The following is a 26,604-nucleotide window of genomic DNA, read 5'->3' as shown; positions in this document are numbered from 1 at the left end:
TTGTTTACATGCTATGCCTAAATAAAAGGTCAGACATTTTTTGTTCCCTCAACTTATTTGACAGTCTGCATTTTGGGTCCTTTATCCACACAGGTCTGATTTGCAGACAGAATGCACCGTGCATCACACCACCGCAAGTGCCAACAATTGATACATGGGCATCAGAACTTGACCAGACAGCAGTGGAAGAATGTGGCCTGGTCTGATGAATCAAGTGCTCTTCAATCACATGGATGGCTGAGTGTGTGTGTATTGCTTGCAGTATGGGAAGAATCAAGCAGGTTCAGCCAGTGTAATGCTTTGGGCAATGCTGGGAAACCTTGGGTCCTGATGTTACTTCGACTCGTATACCTACCTAAGCATTACTATAGGCCTGCCTGTTCTCATGAAAGCCCGCCTTTTCATGGGAACGGTATTCCCTGATGTCTGTGGCCTCTGTCAGTGTGATAACACAGCCTGCCACAAAGCAAAAATGGTTCAAGAATGGTTTACGGAGCACAACAACAGGTTTGAGGTGCTGACTTCAAATGTTGACCTCCAGTCCAGCATCTGTGTACAAACAGTTCCCATCCATGGAGGCCGCACCTCGCAGCTTACAAGACTTAAGCTTGATTTAGGACATAAATTTCCTGCAGAAGTCTAACTTACATAGTAACCGGAAACTCCTTTTATTCCTACAGCGCAACCATTGAAGTCATTGTGATATGAATTGACCTGACATGTAGTTAAATTCCTTGGGAGGCGCATGTCAAGTTACGTATAAGGTTGCAGTGTAGGGTTAAAATGGAGTTACAGTTGTGACACAAGTTATGATATAGATCTGATGAAAAACTCTAATTCACATGTTACAATTAAATCTGTTGCTAACATCTTGGTGTCAGATACCACGGCACACCTTCAGGTGTCTAGTGGAGCCAATGCCTAGATGAGTTAGGGCTGTTTTATCAGCAAAAAGGGGGACCAACACAATATATGGCAGGTGGTCATAATGTTATGCCTGATTGGTGTATAAACTGATGTCTTCTACCTGTGATGTAAGGTAATCCAATTACATTTACATATTTCTATTTTTATATGGCATCAGTTCACAACAACTGCCTCAGTGTGCTTTACATTGTAAGGTAAAAACCCTACAGCATTAGAAAAAAAACAACAGTCACATGAGCCTCAGGCTATTACCTGATATGAGCACCACAGCCTGCTCTGCACCACTCCAACGATAGTGCATTACTGTAAACTTTACCACAAATGTGCAAACTAACCAGATTAGCCTGCACTAAATTGCACTAAACTGTCTAGTAAACTACTTTCATGAAACCTTGTCTTTAAATACCACCAAATTAGCATTCATAACACATCATATAAAAACCACTATCTTTAAAAACACAAAAATTTAAATAGATCATTACAAGCATGAGACTGTCCCCGTGTATATACTGTATGTATAGTAACTAGCTATTCATCCTTATTTATTCCACAATTTATCCCAACATCTTTGGGTCACCGTCACCATTAAACATATAAATATCCCATACATGCTGTTAATGTTTGTGTCATGCTGCTGTGTTGCTGTAGTCTCCACTGTTTGTCTATTCTGTTTACACTGAGAGCAAAGGGGGGGAAAGGAGCTCAATTCCTTGAATGTGTACACAGTCTTGGCCTGTTGCTGATTTTAAATTTCCGCTTCACTAAAAGTTCACTTGCTGAACAGTCCTTTCTTTTGAAAGTAACACTCATCTTCCTCTCGTCTTGTCTTGCGTGCATATTAATTTCTAAAATGTATCACGTTAACGTTTTTGTTTGGGGTTTTTTCTCTCTCCCTGGGAAATACAGCGAGGAGAGGAGGAGCTACAGAGGAGGGGTTTGTGTTTGCTCCTCCTCTGTAGCCAGCTACTGTAGATGCTGAAACACCGCGACCGCTACCTTACATCTGCACCATGAACACATCACAGGGATGAGAAAGAAAATATCCTAGGTGTTGTGCCAAAATAAGTTAACAAATTAATAAAAGGTAATAATTTTCCAAAAAATTTCCTGCCTACACTAGCCTACATTACCAGTAAGGCTAGTTTTATGACACAAGCTACAAGATGCGATAAACTATAAAAGCCAATAAGTAATCAATGATATCCAGCATTATATTATTAATGAAAAATAAAATAATCATAGCCTATTCTAATCACCGATTGATATAGATTAATTAGAGGAAATGTGTTTAATTCAGGCTAATGTGTAAAGCAAATACAAAAGGAAGACTCAAAGTGCAGAATGAAACTGACTAAAAGAAATCAGTGATCCTTACACTACTGACAATGACGTCACCAAATCTAATATTGCTATAGGAATAAAAGCTGCAGGGTCCACAATAATAATAGTAATGAGCTAGTGATGGTTATTAATTTGGCCCCATGTGCACTTCAGCCAAGCATGTGCAAAGCGGCAGCAGACTGAGCTACTACTATAACCCTCCGGTGTTTGTGTGCACGTCCCTGTTTTCTGTCATTTTAAGCGCTCGCTCCTTTTCGTCTGCGTCTCTTCAGTCGTAGTCTGTATCTGCTGCAAACTCAGAGACCAGCAGCACCACAACAGTGTGGAGTGGGCGTCAAAATCCCCACGCCACTTATGAAAATGGACTGAGTTTTTGTCCGCCCTTTCGAGCCAAGGCTCTCTTGTTCACGGGGAGCTGATAGAAGATGACCCTTTTCTCTTCGCTTGAGGAGGCTTTGCTGCTGTGTGGGGGAGTGGGTTACATCCTGTGGCGTTTCCTGTGTTTGTAAACTAGACGGTACAGAAAACGTCGGGCGAGTGAAGCAGAAAGGTAGGTAAATATATTCTCATTTCTTCTCAGATGCTCCGCGGATTCCAAATGTGCATTACGCGGTCTGGTAGCTTTATCTGCAAAATCCACCGTGTGGTAGTAGAGCAAATGGGGGTTTGCACAAAATTACGGCGTCAATGTTAGCTCTCGCTAGGCCGCTAACAAATGTTAGCTTATTCGTCGGGAGGGGGAGGCACTCGCTGCGACGGCCATCACGAATGCCTTTATTACTCAGTCTTGTCTTGAACCGCTTTAGCTTATATCGTAAGAAGCGTCGTTTTGTAAAAATAATAATAATATTATTATTACATAAATCTAGCAAGATATATACTCTCGCTTTGCAGCTGTGTTACATCGGTGACCAGGTGGGCTTCAAAATTTGCTCGATTACTGGCAGTAACATTAGAGTGGGCGAGGGCGCCCGCGAGCAGCTAGCTGATGTTAGCTAGGTTGTTCCAGCATCAGCAGAACTAATGATGGGTTGGGTGGTAGTTTGAAGGCCACTCGTCGGTAAAGCTAATAAATTATATTATAGTCAGTATAATATAATAATATTGGCTCATTTAATTTTCTCCGCCATCACAAAACACAGCTACTAAAAACTGAAAATAACTATGCGACGTGTTCGTGTAGTGTTTTAATCAGTGTTGGCTGATGTTAGCATTTCGCTAGCTGTCTGTTTTCCTAGCAACGTTAGCCCTTTTTAGTTAACCCACGCCGATGGCGAAAACCTGTTATAAAAAATATTGTTGGCCACGGTTAACCTTTATAGTGTTGCACAAGCGTAGCATTTAATCCGTATAATGGTGAGTATAACAACGATCCTTCAAACTAACACAAAACCCCATGAGAACCCCTTCACAAGACCGAGCAGTGTTTCTTTCGGTAATTTAATGGCCTCCTCGTAACATTCGAGTTAACAAACCTCGTGTTTAAAAATACAAAACGCACGTTTAAATGCAAACGATCAGCGTGGGTGCAGTCGGAGAACTTTACGTGCTTTTTTTACTTTATTTAGGCTTATAATTTATTGCATTGCAAGCACTTTTGCATTAGTCTCCAGCAGCACACTAATAATCACCCTCGCTCATATATATTCCACAACAGCTAAGGTTTTCTCCATGATATCACCCCAAGTTGTACTTTACAAGGGGATTCATGTAATCTGAGTTATTTCCTTCAAAATAATAATAACCTCCCCTGATAGACTCGCACCCACGCAGCTGCTTCTTTTGTGCTATTAAATGTTGAATTCTGGTTTGTATTTTACATGTTTTTTTTTTCTTTTGTTACCTTTCGTACTTAACATATGTCCTGCACTACCTGCACTATAAATGATACATGGTTTTTTGTTTTTTGTTTTTTAAAGAACTTCCCATGTTTAAGTGTTTGGACATGCTAATTGTCTCATCAGTCATCCTGGTATTTTAAAATGTGATTTGTCTGACTCTGCTGAAGTTTCTCTGCAGTATGCCAATCTTCACACGTTTCTGTTTTTGCACAAATATATACTTAATTCTGAAGACCTGAAGGTTTTACACAAATTGAAACCAGCTAGACTAAAAATGACCTTTCATGATGCCTTACAAGAGTTTCGTATTTATTACCTAGAGCAAAGTGGACCTTTTTAGATTGTTGGCGCAGAGCTTGTTTTTTTTTAAACTACTGGGGAAATTTTCATAACCAAACTTCATCCAAATACATACACCAAAAATTATCATTTGATGTGCACTAGGCTTACAGTATTTAGTAGATTAACAGAAATGGTTCTCAAAACACGGAGCTTTACGATCCTTACAACCTATGCAGCATATACTGCATCTATATGCTGCACATAAATGAAGTGATGCTAACTTAAAATGTGTAAGAATATTTAGTTGTTATAAATTTGCATGCATTGTACTTAAAGCTACTGTAAAATCGATGCTATATGCATATCACTTAAATTCACCTCCACACTAATGTCTCAACACAGACAAATCTAATATGCAGAACTGGGAACAAAACAGATTCGAATTGTAAATTTTCGCACCCATATTAATGATCTCTTGCAGTCATAATCATCTCTGTCTGAGTTTTTGTATTTTTACTTTTTATCATAATGCTTTTTATTATAATGCATACTCATCTCATCTTTATGAGATGAGTATGATATCTGATCATGATTTGGCGTGTTTATTATAAAATGGGGAAAAAACATAGGTGTAAGGTAAAAATATAGCACGATTAAGTAAATCTTAGCCACAGTTAGTAAACCCTTTATGCAAATCGTCCAATCATTTGTCCAAATGAGACACATTTCTGTATTATATTTCTTTGGCATATGTAACGGTAAAGACAGCAGGTGCTGCTGTTGTAATTTAATGTTTGTCTGTTTCATCCACATCCTCCTCTTCCTCAGTTTTAATGCTTGATGAGTGAGGTGGGTGTGGCTTCCCACCAGCCCGACCATCCTGACTGACGGATCTCTGGATGACCTTGTCCCCACCCCTGCCCCTGCGCTCACATATACAACAGCAATGTCACATCTGCCCAGCAGCTCAGTCCGCGACCATATGAAATGGGTTTGTTTTAAGAACACCAAAGTGGTGACAAATAACTTTACTTGCAGTCTTGTGTCACTCAGGATGTTGTCGTTGATGACTGCCAAAGCACATTGCGTGCTACTCGCAGTATTGTCTTAGATGCAGATCATTTGAAATTGCAGACTGCTGATTTGTTGAAATGCTTGATGTGTTTGGTAAAGTGTTGTTGTTAACTCTCTTTCTTTGCAGGCGGGGCTGCTTGGCTGCGAAGCGGTCCTGTCCAGTATGGCCCTGATGCAGGCCAGCTCCATGGCCGCTCCACCCAAAAAAATGATGGCTCCACTTGGCCATGCACCACCGCAGAGAGAGGGACCTGACCGCGCTCCTCAGAGCCATATGATCCTCCCATCTGGAATGAGCTGTCCACCCCTGGTTAGGACCCACGTGGGAAATGTGGAGTGGAAATTGGGCTGTTTTATGTTGTGTTACTGATATTCTGAAGGGTGTAAACACTTGGCACAATAGGTCATCCTATTGTGATTTCTCCCAGTTTAAAACAACTTTTGCTTTCTGTTTAGCATTTTAACTTATAATTTAGATTGGATATAGATTGAAATTGTGATGGAAAAGGGAATTAACCTAAGCACTAACAAGTTATACTCAAGGGTGCGTAGTTAGTTCCCTTTTTAGCCCATTTTCCTTTGTTTTCCACAACTTAGAAGTTTTTTTGTTTTGGCAAACGAAACTTGCAATTACCAGAAAATTAAAGAGCACTTATCAGTTCTCCATCAGAAGGTGTGCCAAATGGTTTTAAAGTATGTAATGGTTTAACTAAAATTAGAAAATACAAACCTCAACTGTTATATGTGACCAACCTCTGCTTCCAGCGTTGGCAGAAATGGACATAATGGCTAAACTGCATCATTTCAGCTCAGTAATGTCCATACTGTTTTGTCTCAGAGAGCACTTTTAACACATTCTTAAAAATAGGAAATAATTAACTTTTTTCTTCTTCTTTTTTTTTTTTTTTGTCTGGCTTGGTAGCTTATCCGGAAGGAAGGTGAATTCCAAGCTCCCCGCCTGCTGGATGAGAAAGAGATGAGGGCCAACGAGGACATGCAGCAGAAAAAAAAGAACAGGAAATCAGTAACGCCCTGTAAAGTGAGAGAACAAGAAGGAAGGGGAGGGAAGGTCAGTGGCTCTGATTGCTAAATAGGGAATTGTCTCTGTTGCGTCTGTTAATTTTTGCTCACTGCAGAAAATGCGCCCAAGCCGCTTTGTACATATTTTGTAGTTAAAGCATTTAACTTTATTCGAGTGCGCCTGACTTGGATCTCTTGTGTGCACATTTTGTTTGTGTGGGGGTGGGGGGAGGAGCTCAGGGAAGATGTGGAGGGGGTGGAGGATCTCTGGAGAGGAAAGAGGGGGAGGGGAGCAGAGTGAAGCAGAGCACAATAACTGCAGTTGTGTGCATAACAGGGGGAGCAGTAACATGAGGGCATTAGGCCATTGGAAGGGGTTGTGGGGTATTTTGTCAATTCAGATGTAAATGACGTAGTTTGAAAAACAAAACAACCTTTTATGTTGTCTTCATTCATACTGCTGATTTTAAGGATTAGTGGTTATAAATAACTCTCATTTTATATCTTAGGAGAGTAATAGCTATAGGACTGCACTTGCTGACATTTCACAAAAATTAGAATATCATCCAGTTCTGATCAGTTGGACGGGTGCTTTTTTGGGGGTATAACTGAAATGTTACTACACAATGAAGGTGTAGGATTTAAACTGTTTAACCACTGTTCTTGACCATTCTCCGTAGGGCGCAGGTGGCGATGAGAATGGTCCATCATCCAAAGTGCAGAAAAACTTTATTTGTGATCACTGTTACGGAGCGTTTAGGAGTGGATACCACCTCAAAAGACACATCCTCATTCATACAGGTATGGTTTGTGTTTGGAACAGCTCAAGTGCAGTTAGGCCAGGACAGCCTTTATTGCCTAAATATGTGAATGACTTGTTAAAAGAGGCTTTGAAAGCTTGAGTTATACTGAGTCTAGGAGTGTGCAGCGACTGTGAAGTTTTGCAATGGCCTGCTTAAAACATTGTTTGGTAATAGCTTTTGCCTCACAGCCACTCGGTATCTGTGGGGACTTTAACTAAAACTGGTGCTCTTCGGTTTAGGGGAGAAGCCGTATGCTTGTGCCGTATGTGACATGAGGTTTATTCAGCGTTACCACCTGGAGAGACACAGCCTCATTCACACGGGTATGCGTCTTTTAACCGTACCCATATTACATAAGTCTGACTACTTATGTAGTCTGTCACTTAAGTCAATGGACAGATGCTCAGGATTCATTTTGTCAGTGGACAGTAATTTCCAACAAAGCCACTCCCAAAATCTGTTCACCTCAAAATGTTCAGTCTGATAATTATGTGTTCCCAATAACTGGAAAGTTTACAGTGGGAAATTGAATACTGTGTGGTCCAATAACCCCGAGTCCACTATTAAAAACTCTTACTTTTTCAGCATTTATAACAAGTTTTCTTCCCTCTGGATTATATTTTGATCAGCATCAGTTGTAGAAGTATTTGCAAAATTTTAGCATGTATATTAATTTAGTCTAACAGAAATGATGATACAAATTTCTCTGTGCTCAGTGTTAGATTTAGTGTTTAGAGTGGGGTTTTTTTTCGTTGTCTTTAGTTGCACTTTTTTCCTTTATTTTTGTGTGTAAATATTAAGATACATTTTAGTAGTTTTCTGTTTTAACATTACAACTGTAAACATAATACAGTCCATTTCAGTCAATAAACTTGCACAGCAGAATCTTTCTTGCTTGTTTACAAATTTGACCAAATTACAAAGACTAAAATTAAACGCCTGTGTATATTAGTCAGTTTTGTAACACCGTATTGCTGTTAAACAATTCATTTTTGTCTAAAATCCAGGTTATGTTATTCTAATAAAGTAAAATGTGTTTTTGTTTTTAGTTTATTTTGGCTAACTCTACCGTAACCCTGAAGCAGAGTTCAGCTGTAGGTCTTGTGGAGGCTGAAATTACTACCAAAGCTCTGAAGCTTAGCGAATAATTACCACCACTGCTCAACCCATTAAAACAGCAAAGAAACAGAGGAAAAAAGGACATAGCAGTAGTAAGGTGAAGTCAAGGTGTGTAAAATGAGATGGCTTATCTAACAGATGAATAGCCAAACAATTGCATACAGCATCTATATTTTGGTACAGCTCAGGAAATTAGTCTGTGTTGTGACTTTGTGCAAATTCAAACTGATTTGTTGGGTCTTCTTTCCAACTTGTTGGCTCTTTGCTTAGACTTTGGCTGTGTTTCCTTTTTAATTAGCAAGATAAGCATTTCTGATCTGGACTTTTGTTTGTGCAGTGCTGTTTGATCCTCCCAAGATGTCTGTCTGACACACTTGTCTTAACATAGTTTGGGGGGTTTTTTTGGGTTTTTTTTTTTATTTAAACTTCTTCATGGCAGATATACCCATGTTTTCTGATGTTACCTTATGCAGTACAGCATGTTACAGTGCAAAATGATGGAACACAAGTACAACAGACCACATTTGACTACCCTTTCTTCTACACCATCCTTTTTTTTTCTTTTTCCCAAATATCTGCCAAGACTTTCTTGCATGCAGTTCCTATACAAGTTTCAATTCAGAAGCAGATATATGTTGGTAAACGTTCTCTAAACGGTTGTTTAGAAACCAGCAGTATCGGTACATAGATGAATGATTTATTGTTTTTCCTCCCCAATATTCTTAAATTTCTAAATGACAACACCCACAGTTCTCTTAAGACTTTTTGATAGTGGACTTAAAAGTGGAGTTAGACCTGTGGACCTGTTTCTGTGAATTTGAATACCTGAAAGCACAGACTGCAAAACATGCAATGCATAGTTATTTGTGCATGTTTAAAATCATTTAAATAATTTTTGTATGTAATTCTTTTTTTATATGTAGTAAAAATGACTGCATGGACATCAAAGGACTATGTTCTTAGTTTTTTTTTGTTGTGTTTTTGTTTTTGTTTTGTTTTTAATTATATAAAATATAAACTGAGGATTTTATTTAAAAAAAATACTTGGATTTTTTTAAAAACCTCATTGTTTTATACTATGCACTATGTGCAGGTCAGAGCTGCTGCCCCATTATTCCCCCCGTTTTATAAATGTAATTAAAAATTCACTAATAATCTTTAAGAGTAACCACTTGCACTTTGTGGCAAAATTGCATCTGTTCTTTGTTTTCTACATTATATATTATATAATTTTTTATATAATCGCTTATTTATTAGAATGAATAGCTAATAATTTTATGCTCTGTGTGTGTAGGGGTGAAGCCGTACGCTTGTTCCATGTGTGACATGAGATTTTTCCAGCGTTACCACCTGGAGAGACACAGACTCACTCATACGGGTATGCGTCCATTTACCGTACCCAGTTTAACTTTTAAAATCAGTTCTCTGAAATCAAAATTTATGCATTTAAAATCAGACACAAACAGCTTACAGGTAAACATGCAGCTGGGAAACGGCCTTTTATAGTTTTGCTTTTGTTTTGTTTTTTGTAAAAGGAGAACATTTTTTTGTGGGATTGAACTTTTGAGTAAGTGTTGAACACATTGTTTAAAGAGCCCTTTAGGGTATTTGTTGTACCATGAAAGGACTGAATTTTAATATATTCAGAAGAGAGGAAAGGGAAAGTATATCATGGTACAAAAATGCATCAGCATTTGATTTGCTTTATTTCAATCATTTAACGCTTGAAAAAGACACTTCAGTATACATCAGAATGTTAAATTTCATGCACACAGCGACAAATATTAGCATTTAGCATTGCCCAAAGTGGTGGACTTGTCAAAGTACATAATCCCTCTTGTACCATTGCTGTGCACAAAAATCTTCATTCATGCAATTTTTAGCCAAGGGACAAGACTTTTGTACCAAAAAAAAGTTGTCCAAACATTTGAAGTTTCCAAATGTGCTCCAAGGGTTTGATCTGTCATGTTTGAACTTTAGCTGTATTTGGGTAAGTGCTCGTTGTGAAGAGCAAAATAGACAACACCTTTGTTGAAATGAAATTTAAAAATAATTGACTGTCATCTGAGAATAATTTCACTTTATTAACATTTTTAAATTGTATGTACATTTTTTATTTTTATTTTTTGTGGTGAATCTCTAAAGAACAACTAGTGTACGAAACAGGAAGTGTTGACTCAAACAACTGGGGGCTCTATTGGGGTTACCTGAAGCCACAAAATATTGGCCGTCCCTTAGAGGTCAAGTCATCACACACAGCCAGTGTAATCCCGGATTGATACTCTTTCTGCGGCTTCACTTCGGGCAAAATGAGTAAAGCTTGCCATCAGCTGTTGTTTATAGCTGCATAGTTGTGTACCAAGTAATCATGAAAAAAACAGACTTTTACTTATTGATAATTGACTTAGTTGATCTACAAACGAAGATTGAAGAGTTCAATTAGTATTTTTTTTTGTTCTTCTTTGAAAAGTGACATTTCAGTAATGTGAAAATATTGTTTTGTCTAAATTTCACATTTCTGTTAACTGTATGAGAAAAGTCATATTTAAGTAGTTGCTTTGATTTGGCCATGGTATATTATGGGAATAGTCCTTTGATGTCCACATTTTAAATGTAAACTAATGGCTGAGGGCTTCATGTTTCTAAGCTGTAACTGCCTTGCTTTTTAATTAACATTCATACAGTTACTCAGTTGCGTCTCTTGTAACTTTATGGTAGAAAGCAGATTGTAAGCTTTTGCAGGCCATCATTTTGGTGTGCAAGAAAGAAGCACGCATCTAGCAACGTGTTTTCTTAATTTTGCTGTAAATGGAATCAATGTACACTGTGTGAGGAAAAACCATTTGCTAAAAAATGCTTTGTTTCCACGAGTGATGGTTAACTTTGGAGAATGTTTGTGCTTCGGCTGGCCGGTGTAATCGCGCTCACTAGTTGTCTCGTTGCTGACATGTATGGCTTATGCCCTGTTGCTGCTTTTTTTTTTTTTTTTTTTTTTCTTCCCCTCATAGTGCTATTCAGTTTATTTGAAAATGAGCTGCCCCCCTTTCTTTCATTGATGGAATGTAAAACAAATCGCTGTTTGCATGAAGCCTGGTTAGAATATAAAATGCCTGCTAAAGTCTTGAGTAACTTGATGCCTTCCTTTGAAGGAAGGTCTTAGCTAATATGTTGATACTTTGTGTATGTAGGGGTGAAGCCGTACGCTTGCTCCATGTGTGACATGAGGTTCTTCCAACGTTATCATCTGGCAAGACACAGCCTCACTCATACTGGTATGCGTCTGCTTACCGTAGTTCATTAGGTAGACGTGTTTTAAGTGTCTTAGCTTTCTACCTTCGTGCATCGTGAATAGGATTCCAGCCCCCCAAAAAATAAATAACATGTTGAAGAGCATGAGGATGTATCCAGACATGTAATAGGAGGATGGAAAAAGTGGTAAACCTTTAGTTGAAATCTTGCATACATAGTAGGGGTATGCAAACAACCTCAGCTTTTCCCCTGCTGAAAGCTCTACTTTATCTGTACATTTATACCGTTTTTGTTTATCTTGTTTTTTTTTCAAAATTTCACTGAAATAAGTCGAGTGTTATCATAGTTCCTATAACCACTGCCAAATCTAAATTGTGCGTTGGCTTCTCAGGCCGATTGGTATAATATGTGAAACAAAAAGAAGAGCTATTCTAAGGGAAGAGTTGTGGTCATGTGTTAAAAATTGATGCCGTTTCTAGCTGATATTTACAAACTTTTATGTGTGTAGGGGTGAAGCCATACGCTTGCTCCATGTGTGATATGAGATTTTTCCAACGCTACCACTTGGCAAGACACAGCCTCACTCACACGGGTATGGGTCTGCTTTTTTTTTTTTTTTCACCCTGTCTTGGTGCCCAAATACCCAATTTTAAGTTTGCAGGCCACTCCTTTTTATAGGACCAAATACTCATAAACATCAAGCATTTTTAACTGTTGAGGCATATAAGGAGTGCATTTCAGTTTTCTACCTCAGTGTTACAATAACAGTCATCTTGATGAGTACTTTGAGTCAATTTTGGCTCTCAAAAAGCTTGTTGGCATGAAAAGTTTTAAGTTTGGCAAAAGACATTTTTGTTTGCTTGTTTTTTTTCCCCCCCACCACCCACCCTATTTACAGACATGTTAACAGATTATGAAATGTTAGACATGTGCATTTAGTGTGGCACTGTACTGATGCCACTGCTTTTGGCATGTCTGGATACATTATATAAGTGAGTCCTTGAATTCATTGTGCTTATTTTATTATTGTTATTACTATTATTTTCAAAGGATTTTGCTCTGTGTGTGCAGGGGTGAAGCCATATGCTTGCTCTATGTGTGACATGAGATTTTTCCAGAGATACCACCTGGCAAGACACACTCTCACCCATACGGGTACTAAGTTTTACTTGTCCCTCTCACTTAACACCATTAGGGCTTGTTGATATTTGTTTGTATGTGTGTGAATCACCTACCCGACAGACACAAAGCAAGCTGTGATTTATTTTTATTTATTTTTATTTATTTTTTTGTTAGTTCATTTTCTTGACTGTTAGACGCTAAGAATTAATAGTTTTGTCTTTTCTGTTGTGTACGTTGTATTTGCTAACTGCTGTTAGGGTTTATGTGACACGTTTTTCTGTCTTGTATGTTTAGAACTAGCTGGTCATGAAAGTACTTGCTCTTGTTATTATGTAATATTGACTAGTTTATGTAGATTGACAAATTTTGTGCACATAGTTCATGAGAACCTTTTTTTTTTTTTAATTTTTTTTATTATTATTATTATTTTTGTCCCCCCTAAAATTTCACACTGTATGCGTTTAGGGGTGAAGCCATACGCTTGCTCCATGTGTGACATGAGGTTCTTCCAGCGTTACCATTTGGCAAGACACAGCCTCACTCATACTGGTATGCTTGATTAATTGTTCCCCTTTCACTGTGAAACCTGATATATTTATAAACCATATACTCATTTGTTTTATGTTGATTTCACCGTCTTATATGATACTATAATTATCACATTGTTGGTAAATTAATTCCCCCTCATAAAAAAAAAAAAAAACAATGTTTAATAGAGCTTTTAGGCTTTGTTGGAAAACTGTCCACAGAAAAAGTGACTCTGTCAGTTACCTTGTTTTGTGATTAACACTGTAATGGCACTATTGCATGGTTATTCTTGACTATTGTATATTGAATGAAAGATACACTACACTAAAAAGCCTTTAAATTGCAGACATTGGTAGTATAAAATGTCGTTTGCAAGTACCTGTTTCCCCACATCTGGAGAAACTAAATGTTGGTGATTTTTCTTTTTTAATTTTTTTTTTTTTAGTGGGTAATCGTTAAGTTTCAACCAAACTTTAAGATGTAAAAATCGGTTTCTTTGATTATTTTTGATTTCTTAATACGCCTTTTAATGTCTGTATATTGTTAGTCTTTTCAGTGTAATGTGTTGTCAGTAAAAAAGCATGCTACAATAGTTAATCTGTCATTTATTTAAGTGGTGTTCATCACTTTCACCAGTGTGTTGAAATACATCTGATGTTGTTGTGCTGTCTTTAGGAGTGAAGCCATATGCTTGCACCATGTGTGACATGAGGTTTATACAACGTTACCAACTGGAGAGACACAGTCTCACTCATACAGGTATGCCTCACTTTTTAAATCTTGCCCCCCTCTCACCCTGACTTTCCCTTGCATGTGCCCACAAATAATGTTTACATGGCTGCTTCAAACTCGAGTTTGTGTTGCTTTCTATCACTTTTCTGACAAATGCTAATTTGTCATGATCTACCTGTAAGGATCTTCTGTAAGAATTTGTGTAGTAATATTTCCCCCATACTTTGTATATGAAATGACATGATGACTATAAAGTGAAAACTCAGTACCTCTCTAGTGTTTATTTAGCTATTAAAGTCATAATTATGTGTACTTTTTTTTTTTTAACCTAACAATTATTGTGGTAACTCTGTTTGATGCTTCGGCAGAGATGGGTAGTAACGCATTACTGTAATCTGATTATGGGTTTCAAGTAATGAGTAAAGTAAGGGATTACTATTGCAAAAAGTAATTAGAGTACTGTTACTTTCCCGTAAGCAGCCTGCGTTACTAAACTGTGATTTTGTTTGTGAGAGTGTCTGATGACAATGATAAGCATACGACGTCCGTGGCAGCAACAGACATGTGTAGATCAACAATGGATAATATGGAGAGAGTACGACCATGCAGCGTTTAAAGCTCCGAAGTACTGACATTACTTTGAGTTTGATTCCGTAAAAGTGACAAAAACATTAGCGTCCGCTCTACACTCTACATGCGAAGAAAACTTCTTTCAACAGCGAAGTATTAAACTTTAAATCTGAGCAAGCACATAGCACGCTGCCATGGGAATGTGAACTTCACAGAGAAACCCCTGGATATCCCCTACTGACATGACTGCTGCGTCACCGAGCAAACCTTCACTGGCCCCACTCACTGGAATATGCAGAAAATAGGTTTAAATGTTAAACAAATTTCTTCCAGTCAGAGACAGTTGCATATAATTGAATTTTTGCTTGATGCAATGTGCATAAAGTTAAAACACTTTTTCATTTGATTCAAATTTATATGATGGATAATGCAGAAAAAGTAGAATTAGGCTGAAAGGTCTATTGCTTTATCATATATTCAGGTTGTGTATCGTGTGGGGTTTTTTTTGGTGGGGGGGGTATTTGTTTTTTGGGGTTTTGTTTTTTTTTTTTAAAGTAACTAAGTAATTAAGTAACTAATTACTTTTGAAAATAAGTAATCACTAAAGTAACTGGATTACTTACAGGGAGAAGTAATCAGTGATTGGTAACTAATTACTGTTTTCAAGTAACTTGACCAACACTGCATTTCTAAATGAAACATTTGTGAAAAAAAAGTAATGCTAGTTTATTTCAACTGTTTATTTTATTTTGTGGAATTAAACTCAAAATGAAAGAGCATGAAGGTGGTGAGTCTGCAACTAATGTTTTTATTCAAAAGTACAAAAGATGATATTGACAGCTATGACATTGTCATATTTGCATCATTTACAGTATGTATCAACTTTTTATATTAAACCTTGTAAACTGTGTGTGTATGGGGAAGAACAGAAAAAGGAGTTGTATTACTTGCAGCTTTGAATATTACAGTTAGCCAATTATCTTGATATAATGAAAACATTTCTTTTTTTTTTATTAAAAGATGAGTGGGCTTTTTTGTTTTTTACATGTTGATACTGAATTTAAGATTTGTTCATTGGGAATTGTTGTGCAAATTTACAAACTGAATTAAGGGGTGTAGGTTTTGTGGCCTTGTTGGAAGAAGTGGGAGGGGACTTTAAGGGAAACATTATCTTTTCAGTTGATGGGAATGTCACTTAGATCGGGACTGCCACTATCCAGGCCAGTGTTTGTTTGTCCCCCCCCACATAATCGTGTCATTTCACATTCAAAGTGATGGTCAGGAACTAACACAAGCTTCTCTCTTTTAAAAAAAAGCTGTATATTTCCAAACTACAGATTTCTCTTATGGAAGATAAAGTTAATTTGTGCTTCGGTGCTAGGATAGGTTCTGTATGATGATTTTCAGAGCAGTTTCCTGTTAATTCTTGCTCCGCAAATGAATGTGCAAACTTAATGTCTTGTGCAGAGTTGTTTGCCAACTGCCTAAAATTGTCACACCTTCTGTGATCAGCGTGAACAAATCTATTCCAGAAAACCTGTATGTGGTATGTTGAAATTACACGATTAGAAGCACCCATTGACATAGTGTGAAAAACTTTTTGTTGTGCTAGTTGGAATGTGGACTTCAATTTTCAACCCAATTTTTTTATTTCTATATTTTTTTTTTTGTCATTTTGATAGGTTTGGTTTTTTTGGTTAGGAAAATTTTAATTCTACTTTCTGCACAGAGGGCATTGTCCTTATTATTCAGAGATGCAAATGTTTTCAATTGGAATGACAGATTATTAAAGCACGCTGGAATTTCCAGTTTAAACAAAGCGCTGATAAGTGCAGCCAAACTTTACTAAGGAATTAGTAAAGTTTAACATGGATCAATTTTGGCAGTTGAGTGTTTTTATGCTAAAGCTGGTACTTTGTGTGTATAGGGGTGAAGCCGTACGCTTGCACCATGTGTGACAAGAGGTTTTTTCAGCGCTACCACCTGGCGAGACACAGCCTCACTCATATGGGTATGCGTCTGCCAATCTTAAAGCTGTCACAAAATTAGGATGCTGCTACATGTGTATGCTTGAGCTAGTCTTGTAAATCTGTATTCAGACACAGTTTATGATAAGATTCATTCAAAGTATAATTTCAGCTAGATGACATTATCAGCTCATGTTTAAGTGAACTTAATAGCCCCTCTGGGAAGTTTGTAATTTGAAACAAGCATCTTAGATTGTACCCCTGTAAGTTACTTCAGGGGTATGACATTGGTTATTAACCACAGATATCAATTTAATCCACACTGGCACATTTAATTTATCAGGCATAATTATAGATACTTTTTTTTTTCTCTGTTGTAGAGAATCAAAAATAATTCTCTTGATGCTCTGCGTTTAGGTGTGAAACCTTACGCTTGTACCATGTGTGACATGAAGTTTTTTCAGCGTTACCACCTGGCGAGACACAGCCTCACTCATACGGGTATGGGTCCGTGCACCGTGCCCATGACATGTGTTGTTAGCAAGTGTGCACATTTAATTTAGTTAGTTTGTCTTATTACTTATATTTAGGAAACATGTCATGTATAAATATTATAAACATTTTCTTGTCTTTTGTTAGCTGTCAGCAGTCAGAATCAACAGGATAACCATAATTCAGTATTTTGCTGCTTTGATTTTTGTTGGCAATTATAATCTAAATTTATTTGGGGGAAAAAGTTCTGGTTTTGCATGAATTGGCCACTGTGTGGTTAATAACCAATAGCTTAAATATTTTTTTCTAAATTAAAAAAAAAAAAAAGGAAAGAAAGAAAATAAAGGAAAAAGAGCGAGAGACCGTGAGGCAAAGTAATATAATATTGCTACTCTGCGTTTAGGTGTGAAACCTTATGCTTGCACCATGTGTGACAAGAGGTTTTTTCAGCGCTACCACCTGGCGAGACACAGCCTCACTCATATGGGTATGCGTTCACCCACCTTACCCATTTCACTGAAATCAGACTGTATGTGCATTTTGTTACGAGTAAGCTGTTTATGCTAGTTACTTTAAAGTGGCCAGAAGAATGATGTTGATGAAGCCTACCCTACATTATGTTCATAATTGTAACGTTTTATGTGACTGTGAGGAAATACAGGACTGCAACATCATCAGCTCATGTAATGTGTTAAGCTGTGGATTTGAGAATTGGTTCAGTTTGTATTCTTTACTGGAATTGGATGAACAACAAGTTACAGCTTTAAAAAAAAGGAAATTGATAATAGTGGTTAACAACCCATCAATTCTGAATAAATTAAGTAATTTGCTTATTGATGGATTGTGAACACAAAAACGAGTCTGAAAATAATACCTTAATGCTTTGCATTTAGGTGTGAAACCTTACGCTTGTACCATGTGTGACATGAAGTTTTTTCAACGTTACCACCTGGCAAGACACAGCCTCACACATACGGGTATGCGTCAGTGCACCTGCCCATAACACTTTATATTGGTCACTGTCACACAGCTTTTATTGTACCAATATCAAGTATTACCAAGTACCACCAGTTTACATCTTGCATAGCTATATAGGGAAATTATAGAGATGCACCGATTGCAATTTTTCTTGGAGAATCCGGTTGCTGTACACACCTACCAAACAAATCAGGTTCAACAGATTTGTATAACAAGACAAATGTCAGGGCCTGCATCATTTTCCATTATCCTTGTAACTTCACCACATAACGGGTCATTGACTTTTTGTGTTTTTCACTTATCTCCATAATTTCCCTTGATATTAACCTCTAAAAATTGTTGCTTATACCGAGGCTCCTGGTTTGCAGATGGCTCTGAGATCTGGCTAGCTTTAGTCACTGGGATCAAAGTGATTTAAGTCTCAAACATTTTTGTGGTGATCCTCCCCAGTTTAGTTTGCCAAACTTTGTGCCTTGACTCACAGTGAGGAACTTAGATGCTAATGACATGTTAACGTGTGGCTGTGACCATGGATGTGAATTGATTAAGCATGCATGAAACTCATTAGTAACCCAACGTATGGGAGCCAGTCTGGGCAGACAATGTTGGAAAAAGGACGATTCTGCTCCTTCATGAGTCAATCGGTGCATCTCTAGTAATCTAATTAAAATAATAGACACCCTTTTGAGCACATAGCATCTTTTGAAACAAAATTAACTGTAGAACTCTGGACTGTAGAGACATTTGGCTAATTAGAAAAATCAGAGAATCTTATTTCTTGTGAAATCCTATTTCATTACTTGCCTAAAAGATCAAAATGCTTAGTTAGTATTAAGACTAAACAGGGGTCCTGGGTCCACCACACACATCTCCGCACGGTCTGTCTCCACAAACTGTGACAGTACGACCATGCTTTTATAGAAAGTGATGGTCTTTATTAAAGTTTACCCCGAGCTTCAGTTGTAACACTTTGGAGTACTAATATCTTGATTTATATAGATAAAATGGTCCATTAACTGATTTTTGTGGGTATCTAGTGTTTCATGAAGAAAACATTTGGCATCTTTGTTTTGCATGCATTGGCAAATGTGTGGTTAATGAATAATAGCCTAGATTTTTATTGGTAACATGGAAACTGAGGTAAAGTAATATAATATTGCTACTTTGCGTTTAGGTGTGAAACCTTATGCTTGCACCATGTGTGACAAGAGGTTTTTTCAGCGCTACCACCTGGCGAGACACAGCCTCACTCATATGGGTATGCGTCCACCCACCTTACCCGTACTACAGTACTTTCATTATGTTAAATATAGGGACAGTTACTATTATTCTTACTAAGTAGTGCACTTATCTTAATCAAGGCTATCCTGTATTATCTGTGAAAGGAAACATTATTACAAATCTTGGCATGTACGTAAATCTTGGACTATGATATCATCAGCTCATGAGATGTGTTTAGCTGTGGATTTGAAATTTGAACAACAGTTTTAATGTATTCTTAATTGGATTTAGAGCGTAATCTTTGGCTAGATTAAACAAGTGAAGCATGGTTAACAACCCATCAATTGTAAATTGATGTTAAAAGTACAATATTGATTGATGGATTGTAAAACAGAAGCTCAAAGACCTGAAATTAACATATTGATGCTTTGCATTTAGGTGTGAAACCTTTTGCTTGTACCATGTGTGACATGAGGTTTGTTCAGCGTTACCACCTGGCGAGACACAGCCTCACTCATACGGGTATGCGTCCGCGCACCTGCCCTTATCACATTTCATACAGTACTGTGCAAAGGTTTTGGACAGTCAAAATAAAGCAAGGCTATTTTAAAAGATGATGCCACGAATAGTTCATTTTAAGTAACTCCATATAAAGACTTCATATTCTGCCTGTTAGTTATAGGAGAACGTGCCACAATTTTCTTGTCTGTATCGACTGTTTCAGCGCGTTCTCTCCATGTAATCCCAGACCATCTCCATGATGTTATGGTCATGTAGAGGGCATCTGTTGTAGAATATGATGTTCATTTTGTCACTGATCTTAAGTTCTTTGTAACTGTATTTATTTAGGGTTGTTTTACTAAAGAATGAATTGGGCCAATCAGACACCTTAATCATAATATTGTTTGATGTAAAAAAGATATTAAGAACTCGAGTTTCTAAACTTTTTCACAGTACTGTAGATGACTTTTATTGTGTAATATAAAGGGTACTTCTGTGTAGTTATAAAGTAGGCACATTGTTTAGCACTTCTTAGGGAGAATACTTTTGGATCTAAAACAGTATTTTATTCCCCTAGGGGTTTGGTTAGTTGCTCCGAATGTTTGAATTGCCATTGTTCACACTTTTTTTTTTTTTTTTTTTTTTTTTTTTTTTTTTTTTTTTTTGGTAGTGTGTTTGGTTAATCTAATATATGAACTGCAGAATATCTGACCAACACCCTCACCCCATTTAAACCTGGTTGTGATGTGTATCTGGATACATTATCTAGATCAAGAAAACCCTGTGTATTATAATTGGATGCCAAAGGACCCTGAGGGGTTTCCAAGGCTGCCAAGACATCTAATTTTCCCAGTGTGTCTTCAGTCTTCCCCTGGGTCTCCTCATGCATTGAAAAGTCTGAAATTCTTGGCCTACAGTGTCCTGGAGGCCCTGAATCACCTCAGCTGGGTTCTCTTGGTTGAGATAAGGACTCTGCTCTGAGCAGCTCCCAAATGGCTGACTCTTTGTCTAAGGCTGAGCCCTGACGTATGTTGGAGGCTTATTCCCATCATTTGTATCTGTACTTTTTTGTTCACTACACACAGAACTTGTGTCAACGAGTAAAATCTGATATTTCAACTTTAGAGCATCAACATTGATGAAAACAGAAACACACACGTACTCAGTAGCTGGGTTGGTATTAATACCAGGAGATTTAAACAGACCCTGGAACCAGCACTTAATCATGTTTTCCCGATTAAGAGCAGTACTGATCATTTAGTTTATCTGTTGAAAATGCAATTAATCTAAAATGTTAATCCAAAGGTCTATGGATCAGATTTCATTAGACAGATAATGTGTCCAGATTGCATACATTTAAAGTTGTAATACCAGGTGTTACTCTGGGTTTGTTGTTGAGAAGGCTTAAAGCTTTTTGAAAGAATCTCCTTATAGGTAGGGTTTGGTCATAATCATTTCAAACCCCGTTCCAAATCCAATACCTGAGATTGCCAACAATCAAATGTTTAGAACACGAAACACATTTTGTGTACATTTTAGTAATTTGTCCTTAAAGTCTTTTGATTCTTTTTAATCAAAGGTATGAAATGGCAATTCTGATACTTCTGTGTCCCAGTAATGGGTGCATTAGCTCTCACCCATAGCCTAAACCACAAAATAAGTCAAATTATTTTTTTTATATTAGCTCAATGTTGCAAAATCCAATTGTCACTGACAAACCAGTGTAAAACAACTAGGTTAAACATAGTCCCAGTTACCAGTTCTACCTTAACTACCCTCATTTTATTTTTACATTTATGATTGTAGTAATTTAATCTGTAATCTATTAAAGTATTTGTTACACTACATATTGACAAAAGCCTCAAACATGAGTAACTTAGTTAAATATATATAATATTAGTAAAGAGGGGATATGGTCCAACATCAAATTTGTAAACCTCAAAGGGAATAAATACTATGATTTCTATTTATTATTGATGCACAATGACTTTAATCTTATACAGCACACAGGACAGGCTTTGGTGATATTGTTTCAAAATGTGTATCTCCTGTATTATGTTAAAATCTAACTGAAGTCTATTAGTTTATCCAATGGTCGGAGCTGTGTAGTTGCAGTGTCTAAACATTTTGGCGTTATGTCTGAAAAATAAAGTACAGAGTGCATAGTTAGGTTGAAAGTTGTGTTTGTTGGACTTGTGAGTGGTAGGGCTAATATATTGCTCTGTGTGTGTAGGGGTGAAGCCGTATGCTTGTTCCATGTGTGACATGAGGTTTATTCAGCGTAACCACCTGGAGAGACACAGCCTCACTCATACGGGTATGCGTTCCTCTACCGTACCCTTATTTCGGAGAAAGGCACTGGCGCTTGAAACATAACTGGGTCACAACAAACTCGAGTTTGGATTGTCAAGTCATTTGATGGGATGTTGAACCAGTCTCCAAAAAAAAAAGAGAAAAAAAAAAAAGTTGCCCCAATTTGTGGGCCCTCCATCATGTGTACATCCGGGCCACAAAAACATGAAATTCCACTTTGATCTACACATAATGAGTTGATGACGAGGCCTTTTTAGAACATCAGTTATCAGATGCTGAAAATTCACTGTTGAAACTTACTAATAAGGGAGTTGTTTTTTGTTTTTTTCCTGATGTTTTTCTTTTTAAATTTTTTTTTTTTTTTTTTAAGTGTTGGAAATTTAGTCTGCAAAGAAAGATTTAGTAAGTAAAAATCTGCCTGCAGTTTGGTACAAGACGCTAAAATTGATGCATTGACTTTGTATTTGTGTGCTCTTTTAGGAGAGAAGCCATTTGCTTGTGACATGTGTGATATGAGGTTTATTCAGCGCTACCACCTTGAGAGACACAAGCGTGTCCATAGTGGAGAGAAGCCTTACCAGTGTGAACGGTGCCAGCAGGTATGTATGAATAAACACGGCGTACACGCGTGAGGTGTCTTACGTGCTGAATTTCAAATTTGGACTTGAGTGGGTCGTATCAGCACCACCAGACTTTTCAGTTCCTTTAGACATCAGGCTGTTAAGTTATTTTTCTTAAGAGGTAAGATTCTCATACTGCAGATGAGCTCCAGCTCCACCGCCTTTGACTGCACCTAGCAACAGTAGTCCTTGTTTTGCTCTGTGGCGAGCTAACTGAAGCAGCACGTGCTGTGGGTTATGGTTTGAGTGAAGATGGAACTAGATATATACGTTAATACAGAAATAAATACAATTATCAGTGAAAGCCACAGTGGGTCTAGCTCATCAGCACAGACTGAATTCTTAGAAAAAAAGAAGAGGGGTTCTCCACTAGTGATTTGATCTTTGCCACTATCGATGCACTAAAACTAGAAATGCTAAAATATGCTGCCATATAAATACTTGGATGGATTGATGGCACTGCATCTGGATAAAGTCTATATATAGGGAACAACTGTTTTTCCACATTGTTAGTCACTTTTTTGAAATATTAGGGACTTCTCTGCATTTCCCACTCTTTGTTTGCCCTCTGACACGCCTGAGTTTAGAGTAATCATGTATGGTTTAAATTCCTTCCTTCATAGTTCCATTTTACTCTGACATTTTTCATTTTATCATATTTTTTAAAATGATGACCTTGAAATTGACCTGAATTTGACCGTGTCTAATATTTATCTTTTGAAGAACTTTTCGCGCACAGACCGACTGTTGCGACATCGGCGGTTGTGCCAGGGGCGCGGCGTAGCCAAAGTAGAGAACCAGCCCTGTTGCGAACCACGCCCATATCCCCAAGAACCCCCACCGGCACCCCCAACCTGGAGCCCCCTGCATCCACCTCCGGGTCGACTGGCGGTCTGACATTCAATCTTCTCTGGATCCACAACACCTCCAGAGACGGGACAAGCCACAGGGTTTCTTCTCAGCTCTGTGCAGAGTGCCATCACATTCTAGCACAGACTGATCTTGCAGCTCGAGTCTTGGGATTAATAACGACAGCGGGACATTTGTGGGTTTTTTTTGTTGACTTTTTACTGTGTTTCTGTTTCTTCCCATTTTTTAAGATGAGACTTTTCTGTGATAAACGGTGGTCCTGTTTTGTACTTAATCTATTTGATTTTTGCAAAAAAAAAAGAAGTTTATTGTTCAAAAAAAAAAATTTGCATTTGGTGGTACTCGGACAGGAAACGGTTGACTGTGCGATGAGGTGGAGAAGAAGAGTATTTGAGCTTCTTTCTAATTTTTTGTTGTTGTTTATTCTCTTTGGCCTGGAAAGGATCATAAAAGCATTTTAGGTTAAAGTTATTAAAACTGAACTTTTCTTCCAGGTAAAGTGAGGAAACTATGTTGGCATTTCATGTACAGACCGGAGTTTACTTGCCTTGTATCAGACAGTGTTAAGCATAAAGACAGGTCATTGAAAGCATCATCATTATTATTATTATTATTATTATTATTACTGTGTAAATCTGATGTGATGCATAAAGTGTTTCCTGGCTTTTTCAGCTCGGAAGGTCCAGTTTTAATGATTATTTTGTAAGAAAAACAAGGTGTTGACGTAAATTGGAATTTGGCTCAAATGCAGTCTTTGGCCACCGTCACCATCGTATCCTGAGAAAACCCGAGTAACTTTGTGTGACATAAAACTAATATCAATAACTGTAAAACCCGGACTTCCAAGAAACGAAAGTGCGACCTGCAGTCGACGAGATGCGCACTTAACGTGTGTCGGGTCCCAGAGCGTCACACACAGGACGGCAGACTTGGCGAGCCCTCCTTCATGTGTACTGAGGGCGTGTGGTGGTGTTCAGCTGTAAATATACAGAACATGTATAGAGATCTGCAGCACTAAAGCAGGACATTTCCTCTGCTCGCTCATGCTGCATAGATCCTGGTGTATAATGATGCAGGTTAGCCACTTTTGAAGTCCAGTGATGTTTGTACAGATCACTTTGTGAGATTAGTGGGCGTATACAAAATCTTGTGGCCTTAGTATGTTTCTGTTGTTTTCTTTTCTTTTCTCATCTGCCTTTTTCTTGGCCGTTTATTATTGTGGATCAGATGTATTTACTAGCCTTTCGTCATCATCATCATATTATTATTATTTTTAATCCTTAAGCTGTCGTGGTTACTGAATGTGGATGGATTCAGTGGCGCTGAACCAGACTAATGTGCTCTTCTGTTTAGAAGTCATGTTTATGGTGATAACTGAATATTTTGGGTCATAGCTACTGGTGATGGTGTAACACAGAATATAATCCTTAAAAAAAAAAAAGGAGGCCCTTGCGCGTGGCGGTCCGTGTGAGAAGACAGTCGTGCTACATTGTTTTCCACGCGGCGGTGCTTTGGCTGGTCGCAGGCCACGGCAGGATCAACACCTGCTTGACTCTGCCGCACACCTAACAACTGCTTTTTCATCCAGACATTACTATACAGTTGGTGTGGAATAACGGTCACGTCTTTGGGTTTAGCCTTAAGTTGCGGATACACAAATAGTCATTGTAGTACTAAATGATAGCGTTACAAGCGATTTCTTTTACCTTTTGAACTTTTGAAAGTACTCGGTACAGCAAGGAGTGGCCCCACGGGGCCCGCTTTGCTGCTTTTTAATGACTTTCTCAAACACGCTCCTTTCTGTGACTGGTAAACTTGTGATCACGTCGTCCTGTTGTTTAACCCAGAAATGTCAGTGCAGACTGGGGCGAATAATCTGTTGGTAACTACGGTCTTATTCGGATAAATAGTGAGTGGTCCAGATGACACTTGTGGAGATGGGAGTCCCGCCACGCTTTCTATGGTCTGTGAATTGTAGGATGAAGAGATGTTTGTGTTCGATACAGAGAAGTGGAAGACTGAGTCGAGTGATGTTTTACCAAAAGTATTAATGAGAAGCTTTCTTTAAATGGTCCATTGATTATCAAATCTGTGTGCACAAAGATGGGATTCTGTTATCAGCGGCTTGGCCTTTTAAAGAGCAGAGGAGCCAAGTTTGAGAAATGAAATCCTCTGCTGTGGAAACACTATTCCCAATCTGTGGAAGGGACACTTCTGGTGTGAGCACATACTGAAAACGGCAAAAGGGCAATACAATATATAGTAGACGTCACTTGTTAATACGTTTTTGTCATTCACTGTTTTTAGTATTCTCATTGTTAAATGCAATAGAACCCTGTTGTAAGATTGAGGTTTTATTTTCTTCTTTTTACAGACAGATCAAAGGAGGCTTTTATTTTCTGTTTTTTTTTTTTGTCTGCGAGTTTGTCATCACATTTTTGATGATTGTTTCAAGGACCTTTTTTATTCTGATGAAATTGTAAACACTGGAGTGTAAGGAAAAAAAGACAAAAAAAGAGATGGATATTTTTGTCCTTCAATCTGTACTAGATTTTAGGTTTTAGACAAAGCCTATTTCTCCTGAACTTGACACGAAAGGCGGACAGAACAATTTGGATCAGTACAGTTGAGAGCCCAGGATGTTCGGTGATTTTTGACACTAGAGGCAGTAGTACTGCAAGAAAATGTTTTCTTTCTTATACAAAGTCCCTGGTATTTGTAGTAAATTATATTGACAATGGTATTAGATGAACAACAGCATAACAGTAGCTATCACAGATTAGTTGTTTTCTTTATTAGTCTTGCATGCAGAGTTATGGTCCTCAGTTAAGATAGGATCTTGATATTGATTATTTTGTGTAGGAAAATGAGTGCATAAGAATAACTTCCTAAAAAAATGTTACAATGATTAATGTAAAATGGGCTAACTAATATGTACCCTTGTGATCCAATTAGTTTCAACTGTATGAAAATCAGAGGAGAGGCTTCTTACTATTATGCTGAAATAATAAAAAAAAAAGAATTTGTAAAGGAA

The 26,604-nt window shown here is 37.7% G+C and overlaps 1 protein-coding gene across 18 annotated transcripts; it reads left to right on the top strand.

The window, feature by feature from the left end:
• Window positions 1-2,414: 2,414 nt before the first annotated feature.
• Window positions 2,415-26,604, top strand: znf740a (zinc finger protein 740a). 18 transcript variants are annotated; one of them, XM_026168157.1, is made up of 21 exons: window positions 2,415-2,818; window positions 5,220-5,382; window positions 5,593-5,775; window positions 6,388-6,534; window positions 7,166-7,286; window positions 7,528-7,611; window positions 9,702-9,785; window positions 11,596-11,679; window positions 12,165-12,248; window positions 12,728-12,811; window positions 13,244-13,327; window positions 13,982-14,065; window positions 16,536-16,619; window positions 16,993-17,076; window positions 17,471-17,554; window positions 17,961-18,044; window positions 19,220-19,303; window positions 19,705-19,788; window positions 22,001-22,084; window positions 22,561-22,679; window positions 23,424-26,604. In XM_026168157.1, exons 2-21 carry the CDS (start codon window positions 5,338-5,340, stop codon window positions 23,595-23,597), a joined length of 1,965 nt encoding a protein of 654 aa, XP_026023942.1. In that variant the 5' UTR covers window positions 2,415-2,818; window positions 5,220-5,337; the 3' UTR covers window positions 23,598-26,604. The 18 variants fall into 18 exon arrangements, with proteins under 18 accessions (XP_026023942.1, XP_026023943.1, XP_026023952.1 ...); XM_026168158.1 differs by having other exon boundaries at window positions 2,415-2,822; XM_026168159.1 differs by lacking the exon at window positions 2,415-2,818 and adding an exon at window positions 2,847-3,183.

Source organism: Astatotilapia calliptera, chromosome 5, assembly GCF_900246225.1.
Source record: "Astatotilapia calliptera chromosome 5, fAstCal1.2, whole genome shotgun sequence".
Classification (NCBI taxonomy): Eukaryota; Metazoa; Chordata; class Actinopteri; order Cichliformes; family Cichlidae; genus Astatotilapia; species Astatotilapia calliptera.
This window is presented reverse-complemented; position numbering and strand designations above follow the sequence as displayed.

Excerpts from the sequence above, each read along its gene's own strand:
- znf740a (XM_026168157.1), top strand. The coding sequence starts at position 5,338 with ATGTCACATCTGCCCAGCAGCTCAGTCCGCGACCATATGAAATGG. Across the intron at positions 18,045-19,219 it reads ACACAGCCTCACACATACGG|GTGTGAAACCTTATGCTTGC; the intron begins GTATGCGTCAGT and ends CTTTGCGTTTAG. Across the intron at positions 22,085-22,560 it reads ACACAGCCTCACTCATACGG|GAGAGAAGCCATTTGCTTGT; the intron begins GTATGCGTTCCT and ends GTGCTCTTTTAG.